We start from the raw sequence: 10358 nt of genomic DNA on the forward strand, positions 1-10358 counted from the left end.
AGGTTATTCACAGTCTAACGAATGGCTCCGATAAGCTATGTCGAATCCGCAGGCTAGAGTCGTGAAATATCAGTTGTTATCATCAGCTTGGGCGCCCCAAACGACAATGAATGACCAACTGCCATCCGAACCTCGAAATCAGTGAAGAGCATTTGGTCCACGCAGAGCGGCTTAGCTTCCAGCCCACGGTCGGATGAGAGGCGGAATGTACATTTTCAGTGTATATAAGTCCATGTGTTATGTGTTCCAGTCCAAGTACTGGCCTGTGGGCACTTGGGGGGGTTCATGGACAGCCAGCCAAGCCATATTAACATTGCAAGGATAGCCTGCCCTGCGTGCTCCTCCGGACAATACGACGTGATGGCTCTCCACCATCTCCCCCATGCTAGGATGGTGGAGCGTGTCACTGTCCTGGGCTACAAGACGAGCTTGGGTCGATCTTGAAAGATGGCTAACTCAAGGAATCTTTATACTACTAGTTGCAAAGACGCCCGTAATCGGAGGTATTGATTCGCCACGCAGCTGGTTGTCCGCAGCCCCCCGTGGGCCTGTCCAGGCACTATGACTGCCGATGGCGAACCTTTGTTCTCGATATTAACTTGTCTGTTGACGAGCGTGCTGCTGATGAAACACTCAAGGCGGACGAACACGTCCAAGACGTAAAAGGGACATACATACTCCGTACTGCAGCGTCAAAGCGGACCATCCCGTCTGGGTTTGCTGGGGTCTCCTTGTCAGGATTTGTTTGCAATAAGCCGCGATTCCCATGTGTTTCCGTATGCGGCGAAAGTTTGGTTGGGTAATCTATTCGCCATGCTCCATGCTACAGTCCGGTTAATAAGGCAGGCAGGTTGGGTGATTTCATCATGGTGTCTCTGACACCAAAAGACGGACACTATGGGGTCCTTCGTCATATTTGGTGCAGACACACATTGACATCCTGCGTGAGCCACTGCAAGAGACGCAGCAAAACAGGGGCTATCCCAACCCTAGTTATTTCCCGCTGTCGCAAAGTGGAAACCTATCGTCTCCGGTGACTAATTATGGACGCGTCGTGATGGTGCTGTCATCTCAGATCATGAGATTTCATTGTGCAGTAGAGACTCCGTTTGACAAGGAGGTCTCGACCTGGATTGCGACCCGGTCACCATGTAATAAGTAGGAGTGGGACCAGTAGGGCTTTGCTATACTTTCCATTATCCCTACCTTCATCAAGTTCTCGACATGTACAGGTTTGGTATTACGCGGCTGCTTCCGTCCACCTCTTGGGACTCCATAACAGCATGGCCGTCCACTTTACAGGAGGTGCTGTATGTCAGAGTTTCGCATCCTTGAGCCGCTGTCATGTTCGTTCACCCCCTAGAGCTGATCTGCGAGAGTTCAAAAGTGTTCACATGTCCAGGAACATGGAACACGAGTGAGTGGACAGCCACTTCCCATCTTCCGTACGGAGTACTCCATGGCTTAAGCCCACAGTCTTGGCTCTCCGGTGTGGCTGCCAGGCCGACAGTTGACAGACTCTCCTCTCTTGTGGTGTGCGGTCAGAACAACATGGCGTCGGTGCACGGCGGCATGACACGAGTCAGAAGCCTGGCATTGGCATGCTGGAAGATTGACAACGAGCCCGCGGCTGCCCCGATGACTTGGTCAAGAGAAAGAGAATGTCCCTGTGCCCACCCACTCATCCACAGAGCGCTATCGAGCCGCCTGTCACTAATAAACTGCCTTGTCGGCGTGGTTGGTTTAGTTGGTCTGGCTTACTAGTCCCGGATCCTGCTGCCGTTCTCAGTTCTCTTTTCGTTCGGCATAACGGACGCACCACAGGACTGGTCTGTTCGTATGCGCTTTGCTCCGCAACGGTCCTTAAAAGTGGCCTTGAACACCAACAAGTGCACCCGGAAAATCAGCCGCAGTTGGGGAATTAACACCCGTCACTGAGTGACCAAGTGGTCGAGCCACTTACATAGTTGCCGACGGGGACCCCTACTTGGCAGGGACAAACGGTTGCATGGCTTGGCCGCCGGCTTTCACAGCCTACACGGTTATCAAGTCGTCAGCGGCTTGACTTGAGATGAATAGCCTAGGGATCTAGACCTAGGTAGGTATGTACTTTGTTAGTACAGCCCTCCAAAAAAGATATGGGAAAACTTCTAGGCAAGCAATTCCTTCGACAGACATAACCCAAAACAAGGGCCCAGACTGCAGTCTTTTTGGGCCAATATCATCGAGCCGCCGTCATACCAAGCCTAGCTGCATTTATACTAGTATTAGAATGTCAAAACTAGTAGTGCCAAGCGTACGAGAAGTTGACATTGTGGCGTCGGGGCAGTAAGAGAGCCAGCCGGCCCTGTATATTGCAGCAGGATAACCAGAATGCATACGACCACCGGCTGACATATTGTGGCCGAGGAAAAACGATTTTCTCAATGTAGTCGCAAAATCTTGTGTATTTTGGTTCGTTCGGCCTGGATCTGCACGCTTGTTGTCATAACAGCTGTCCTCAATTTGAGCTGCTCAAATACTTCCGTGCTTTTTTTTATCGTGTTTTGCGGAGCGTATTGTACAGCTACCACGAAACTTGTACGGCGTGACAGTCTGGCAGGGGTTCCCACTGTTGTCAAGACTTTGTCGGTGTCTGTTGGTGGTCATGTGGAACTCGCGCATAGAGGCATGCTACATGTATGCTAGAAGTGGTGAACTTGTTATGCCTAACTGACCAGCAAGACCTAACAGATGCCTCTTTGTTTTTAGAAGGCAACTGTCATGTGAGTGGCCATGATAGTCATGTATTACCATACCTAGGAAATCGTGTCAGTATCGAATAATTGCATTGCGCTGGATTATTACCTTACTTTATCTGGCTTTAGATGACCCGGCACATTATCAAAAAGACGTGTCTTCCTGCAACGCCAAAGGTCGCCATTGCCGTACCAATAACGACGGTTTTGTCCCACTGCAATGCTCGATACAACAATGATTGACTGAAGGCACAACAACAAACATGCTCATGTCCGAAAGAGTTCAACAACACCAAGGCTCCACCCACACAACTAGCGAAATGATCCAAGGGGGCAGAGGCAGGGGAGTAGCGGGTTACCCAGCCGCGCGGAGTTGAGGTAGGTTCTTCAAGCTATCATCAGGGATTCGTAGTATTGATGGCATTCACGACAGGCTGCGTGGCGCGCCAGTTTGGGCCTGAAGTGGATGACATGACATGGAAGATTGAATTCGTGACAAGTGGCCTCGCTCCATACGCTATGAGTGCTTGAGTTGGCTCCAATGTTCCGTTGCACCGCTTGTAATAATGAATCGGAGCCTGGTGATATGAAACTTTTGGGTCGAACAAGACGACCCTTGCTTCTTTCGAGCTTCATGCCTTTTTCTCACCCAGCCGAATCCGTTCAGATCTTCCTGTTTTCTTCGCCTTCGACGTTGAGACAACCAAAAGGACACTATCATGCTGTCACTTTCTGTTTGTTGTTATCTCGAGCGCTGACACGTCAACGGGTTCAATGCACCGTCTGCAGATAGGACGTGATGCGGACTGACACTCAGCAGCTGTAGCAGCTGGCTCCGAGGAGGGGTTAAATAGCGGACGGAATCTCGCCGACGTACTGTATAACTCCACCTCCCCGTGGCGCAAGGTGAGCGGCGTGCTTGGTAGGCGTAATGGTGCCAGTGATCGGCCAGATCTCACGAGCCCAGGGATGGTAGAGGAGCGTGGAGGTTCCATGCCTCGGAACAGCGACCAATGCTCAGAGTCATGTTCAATGTCGATTCATGTGATGATGGCCTGGTGGATTATGATAGTATGCGCGGTACAGGATGATTCCAAGGAGGAGAAAGCGGTTGATTAGACCCGAACAAGAGTTGTGGATGTCGACGGAGTCCCCCGGGCGGAAGAATCCGCTTTGTGTTTGTTTAATTCATTTCATGGATAATGCTGGATGCTGTCACGGTGATGACCAGGGAAGAGTTGGTGTTGGGGTCCACAGCAGTGCATGATCGTTGTTGAAAAGGGAGCTGTCAGATCAACCCTCTCTCGGACTAGAGATGCTGCAGCACTCGAGTCCTCGGCTGAAGATGAAGCACTGCCCTAGGCCATGTAAGTCATCGTTTTAGAGTCATTGTGGCGGGCAACCACGTCGTGCTTTGTGGGTGGCCGGGGTCGTGGATGCCAGCTAGAGTCTCCGACTGGACAATCAAACACGACAAACGCCGGGGGGCGTTGCTGAATTCGTGTAACCCAAAAGGTTCCATGATGTGCGACAGGTCAACCATGTGCGCATTTTTCGAAGAAGCAACGGGACATCTGCTCGAGGCGGAAATAATGAAATAACCCATCACCGACCGTCACAAGAGGGCCGGGTTTTGCTTCGTTTGAGGAAGAGCCAACAGCCAATCTCGGCCCGAGAACCAGGGTCAGGTCCTCCTGATCGCACCTACCCTACGCCGCAAATTGTGACCCACAGGAAAATGTCTGCCACAGTTCAGGACACGACAAGACAGAAGAAGCAGAGACGATATCAGAAGAACAAGAGGCGGAGGGTAAGAGTGCGAATTCCAAGGTTCGGATTCCCTGGAGTACCCAGTCTGCAATAATTAGTGTCTCCGTTAACCCTACTCGAGACAGTACAGTGTACAGCGTTTGAAAATTCTTACTGGGCTCATCTCAAAACCTAGGATTGTCGCTACCCTATAGCCTAGCAACGGCTCAACAACATCGACGCAACACTTTCTTCTCGGTAATCGCGATCGAGCCTCCTGCTCAGATACCCGGTCTGCAATGGTCAAGGTTTTCGTGGCGGTTGCATGCTTGCGACACGGATGAACAACGTCGGAACCTCAACGTGGTGGATCTTTACCATGACGGTTTCCGGCGTTGGTATTCAGGGGCGCCTTGAACATGAACGCCGGCCCATCGACCTGAAATACCCCATAAAAAAAAAGCAATCAAACTGCTCGGATCCCTATCCACGACCAAGAAAGTACTCGCTGAGCCCGGACCATATGAACACAAACAACCACTTACGTGATGGGCTGATCGCAGACCTTCCGAACATCGTCAGTCAAGATGCTCTACCTCTCCAGGATGGCGATTCTACTTGACTTTGACTACGGCGCAATTTTCCTCGTGGTTGTCACCATCATTGTCTTCCTGTTTCCAGTTTTGATTCTGTTCCCCCCTGTCCCTGTCGACCATAGCGACGCGCTACAGCAGACACATAGCAAGCTTGGCCGCTCACAACGCGACAGTGACTTGCGCTCGCAATATGATGCCAGACATCAGCCGCAGGCGGGAAAGAAACCGAAAATCGAGAGTCTGTACATTTATCCCGTCAAATCGTGCAGAGGTATTGAGCTGGATAGCACCAAGGTCTTACCTACCGGCCTGGAGCACGACCGGCTCTACATGTTTGCTCAGCTAAAGCCCAAGTCTTTATCCACCGTTGCACCTGATGGAGCAGCGACAGACTCAAACGGCGCCTGGGAATTCTTGACACCGAGGCAACTGCCGCTGTTGGCCAATGTCAAATTTGACATATGGCTGCCGGATGCAGGCAAGAAGAGTAGACTGCTGGGAAGCTTGCAAGGCGCGTACCTCGCTGTCCGTTTTCCCTGGCAGCAAAGAGGCGTCGTGGGCTTCGTCCAACTCGTTGTTGCCAAGTTGAGTAGGGGATGGAGCGCAGCTCCAGAGAAGGAATTCATACTGCCTTTGGAATTCCCATCCAAGCAGGAGATTGATGCAAGGGGCTACCGATTTGAAAATGTCAAGATATGGGCGGACGTTCCCTATGCACTTAACATGTCCAATGAGCTGCCGGCTGAACTTGCCACGTATCTCGGTGTGAAGAACCCTCTGGGCATCTTCCGATCTACTCCTCTTGATCGTAGAAAAGTATTCCCAAATACTTCAGGAAACGAGATGTCAGGTCATGAAACCGAAATAGATTTCCACGATGCAGTAGGTTGAAGCGTAACACAGCGCCACTTGCCCACATGAGCTGCTCCATACTGACCTGCAAATTATCAATATAGTTTCTGGACTAAAGGAATATGATGAGGATGACTGGAAATTAGTCAAGTTCAAACATCCCGGCAAAAGTGAAAGAACGAGCATGTTCCATGTCTCATGCAGAACTGCGAGGTTAGTGGCAGCAGTCCGGATGGAAGACGGTGCCAGGAACACTGACATGGTAGTTGAAGGCGCGAACTACTAAATGTTCACCATGCCACAGGTATCTGTCACGATATGGAACCAGATCATGCCCTTCGCAAGTATCGGGATATTGACGCGGGTGCTGCTAAGATGGGCTGTCTTGGCATGCCACTCTTGCTTGCATGTCCAAATAATCATAACCCAGAACGATTAGAGTCTGTGCTGGAAGTCGGTATGGAGGTTGATGTTCTGGAGCGTGGAACTCAGTTATACATCAAACAAAGTGCTCGGTGATAGGCAAGATCAACCAAAAGTTTGGGGCAGAGAGGCAAATATTTGGACTTGGATGAACCATCCCACAAGTATATTCCGCACTGAGCGATCAAGTAAAGGTGTCAAATAACTACTGTATACATACATGCGGTTACATGCTGCGAAAGTGAGTGAGTAAACACATCTCGTCCATAGCCCGCCAAGTGATTTATGTACAATACTTCTTCATATCAAAAATCTTCGTATCTCATGATGACTTTGAACATGCCTCCATTGATTACTTCATGTCCGCCGGTGTCAAGGCCTGTACCATGCTCGTGCCTTCACTGAAGCGTGTCCTGAAGATTCGGTTGGCGTTTTGGAACATACCATCTTTCAGACTGACGACAATGAACTGCGAGCCTTTGAACCGCGTTTTGATCAGACGGCCAATATTTTGCGTATGGGAGAGATCCAGAGCAGCGTCAACTTCGTCAAGAATATACATCGGCGCTGGTTTGAATTGCAGAAGTGCCATGATGAGCGAAAGAGCAACCAGGGATCTGCAATATCGTTAGTTTCTACGTGCAGACACACGATTCCGCTGCTCTTTATGCGTTGTATTACATACCTCTGGCCACCACTCAGCTCTGTTAAGCTCTGTTTCCACACCTTGCCCAAGCACACTTTGACTTCAAGACCATCGCTAATAGTCTTGCCCTCAGGGGGATCAAGTTTGGCGAAACTGCCCCCAGGAAGCAGTTCCGAGAAAATTTGGCCAAAGTCGCCGTTCACCTTCTCCCATGTCTCGTGTAAGGCCTTCTTCTTGTAATCGTCGAGACTGACGATCGTTTCTTCAATCTTCCTTTTATCGCGGATGACCGTCTTAATCATGTGTTTCAAAGTGACTTCTTTCTTCTCGACACTGTCAATCATATTCATAACCTTGGGGTTGATCTTCTTCCTCATCCCCTGGGAACGTTCTGTAAGATTGCGCAGTGTGGCTTTGCATTCACCAATGTTTTGGCCCTGGAAATGGTAAGGCGTTCCGCTTCGCCCGAATTTGTCCTTTTCGTCTTGGATCCATTCGTACTCTGATTCCAGATGAGCAACATTATCCGCAGCTCCTTGCTGTTCTTTGTGGAATCGTTCAATTTGATGGCCAAGTTTTTGTATTTCTAGCCCTTCTTCTGTAATGCGGGCGTTTTTTGACCGCATGGCTTCCTCTGACAAACGAAGTTCGTCGTCAAACAAGCTGAGCTTGGCTCTCTCATCATCTAGCTGAGCTTGGACAGTGTCGTGCGTTTCTTTCAACGCAGCACGCTGTCCTGAAAGACTTTCAACATCCTGCTGCGCCGCTTTGATTCCAACCTCAGCTTCCTGAAGCTGCTCTCGAGCGGCGGACAGATCGGCTCCCACTTGTTCTAGGTCAAGTTGAGCATTTTGATGCACCTTTTGCAGGCTTTTGGCCGCTACAGAGCTCTTCTGAAGATCAGCTCGCAGCTCATCCAATGACTTCTGGAGTTCAACAAGCTTTGCATCCTTGTTGGTATCGAAATCCTTCATATCTTTCTCGATCCTTTTGATATCTGCATTGGCTTCAGCCTGGCGGGACTTGGCCTCAATAATGTTGTTTTGAATCTCAGTGATACTGGTCTTCATATTCTCCACTTCCTGAATGATTGAGGACGAAGAATTACCGCTAATCTGGTCTTCTGCAAGTTTGATTTCGTGATTCTTGAGATCGAGTTCTTGCTTGATACGACGAGCCTGATCCAGATTTGACTTCTCTTTGCTGATTTTGGTTTGGACTTCTTTCAGTGTCTGCTCAGCTTCCTTCAACTGACGCGTGATAATGTTCAATTTCTGCAACGTCACCAAAACACCACTAGAGTTGGGCGAACTACCTCCCGAGAGTGTACCGGAAGGATCGTAAGCATCACCTTCAAGAGTGATACTTCGCATTCTGACATTGGGATCGAAAGTCACGCGCTTGGCGGTCTCCGCATCGGCGCAGACTAGAGTATTTCCGAAGACATACTCCATAGCCGCAGACACTTCTTCATCATATCCGACAAGAGAAAGAGCAAGATCAACTTTTCCAGGCGCGATATTTTGTGCAGTCGCGATAGATTCGGCCGACGCTTTGAAAGCAGCAATCTTGTTCAGAGGAATTATGGTGACTCTCTTTCGTAATTTACCTTTTTGGAGTAGCTGAGTACCTGTGACCTCTGAGTCGACAACTACGTTATAAAGTCGGCCACCAGCGCAAATTTCGAGGGCTGTGCCAGCCTTGGTATGCTCCTTGTCAAGGGTGAAAAGTTGCGCAACCAACCCCTTTACTCTAGATCGATCAAATCCCGGAACGGGGTCTGCGTAATTGAAGTCGATGTTGGCTACTTGGCGCTTGAGTTTGTCTGAATCCTGGCGAAGGCCTCGAATTGTCTGTTGTAGATGTGTCTCTTGTTTGTACATTTCCTCTTCTTGCCCAGGCTCAAAGCCCAACTTGCAGAGCCCCTTTTCAAGTTGTTGAACTTGTTCCCTTAGTCCGTCGAGATCACGAAGAAGCCCAGCGTTCTGTTCCTTTGCCTTTTTGGCGCGTGGCTCTTCTTCCTTAAGTCGACTTTGAAGATGTGCAATTTTGAGTTTGGCCTGTTCTTGTTCGGTGGTGGCCGCTGTGGCTCGATTCCTCGCGTCCTGCAACTGACCCTGATAGCCACTCTCTTGACCATCCTTGGAAGCGACGCCAGTTTGAAGGGTTTGCAAAAGCTCTTCCTTCGATTCAACCTCCCGAGTTTGCTTGTCAAGATCATCCTTTGCCTTTTCGTAAGATGCCTTCGCATTGTCAAAAGCAGTTGTCTTGTCCTTCAAAGCTGTTTCCATCTCTGTGACAGTCTTCCCGACTGTTTGCCTCTTCTCCCTTTCCTCCGCTAAACTCGTATTTTTTAAGTCCATCACAGTAGTGAGACGCACCAACTCATTTGCATGCTTCTTGACGGTCTCCTCAAGGGCGCCGGCTTTCCCTCCCTTCTTTATCTCCTTATCTCGCTGAGCTCGAACTTTCTTCACGTCTTCTTCCAAGTGTGATATTTCGCTCTTGAGTCGAATCGCAGATTCTTCCAAATTCTTGTAACGATTTTTCTTGTCCTCCAAGTCGGCTGCAGACTGCTTCAGTTTCTCCTGACATCTGATATAATCGTAGGCAACAACAACTCTTGTTAAACGCTCAAGGTCGTTTTGGGTTTGCTGAAAATCGAGGAATGCTCGCTTTTCTGTTCGAAGCTTTTCTAGCTTGGGTTCGATCTCGTCTCTTAATAGTTCTCGCAGCTCCTGGAGTTTTAGTTCCTTTTTGGCCATTGTTTTGAGTGCTTTGTCTCGACGGTCCTCGAACATTCTCGTTCCGGCAGCTTCCTCTATCATAGCAAGGATCTCAACGGCTTTCATATTCAAGACTTTGGTGATACGCCCTTGCATGATGAGAAAATTAGGGTTATTGATATTGAGTTGTACGGACTGGAACAGGTTTTGCACAGTCTGCTGTTGCGCCCGGTGGCCATTGATGAGATATTTTGAAGTGCCGCCCAACACAATCTGACGCGTCACGCTGATGCTGGCATATTCTTCGAAACCGATCGGCGATTTCTTGGTATCTCGATTGTCAAATACAATTGTTACACTGGCTTTTGTGACGCCAGCTTGTCCGCGCTTATAAATGAGATCCTAGTCACACAGTCAGCATCATAGTCTCAAGAAGTTCGAGTTAGTTGGCGGCTCATACTTGGAGATTTTGTGCTCTAACTGTAGACATGTTGGTAATACCCAAGACGAAACAGATGGCATCCAAAATATTTGATTTACCACTGCCATTGAGGCCAGTAATCGAATTAAAACTTTCGTCCCTGTTACTTTACTTAGTGACGCTGTTGGTAAATTTCCATGCCCTGCT

General features: G+C 49.3%; 2 protein-coding genes across 2 annotated transcripts; one reads left to right on the top strand and one right to left on the bottom strand.

The window, feature by feature from the left end:
* Window positions 1–5074: 5074 nt before the first annotated feature.
* MAM_03884 (MOSC domain containing protein) lies at window positions 5075–6051 on the top strand (the record flags this gene model as incomplete). Its single annotated transcript, XM_040822683.1, has 2 exons — window positions 5075–5965; window positions 6040–6051. 2 exons carry the CDS (start codon window positions 5075–5077, stop codon window positions 6049–6051), a joined length of 903 nt encoding a protein of 300 aa, XP_040679189.1.
* A 659-nt stretch (window positions 6052–6710) lies between these two features.
* On the bottom strand, window positions 6711–10220 carry MAM_03885 (condensin subunit; the record flags this gene model as incomplete). The annotated part of the gene is made up of 3 exons (XM_040822684.1): window positions 6711–6975; window positions 7044–10132; window positions 10191–10220. 3 exons carry the CDS (start codon window positions 10218–10220, stop codon window positions 6711–6713), a joined length of 3384 nt encoding a protein of 1127 aa, XP_040679190.1.
* Between the last annotated feature and the right edge of the window lie 138 nt (window positions 10221–10358).

Source organism: Metarhizium album (assembly GCF_000804445.1).
Source record: "Metarhizium album ARSEF 1941 chromosome Unknown scaffold_8, whole genome shotgun sequence".
Taxonomy (NCBI): Eukaryota; Fungi; Ascomycota; class Sordariomycetes; order Hypocreales; family Clavicipitaceae; genus Metarhizium; species Metarhizium album.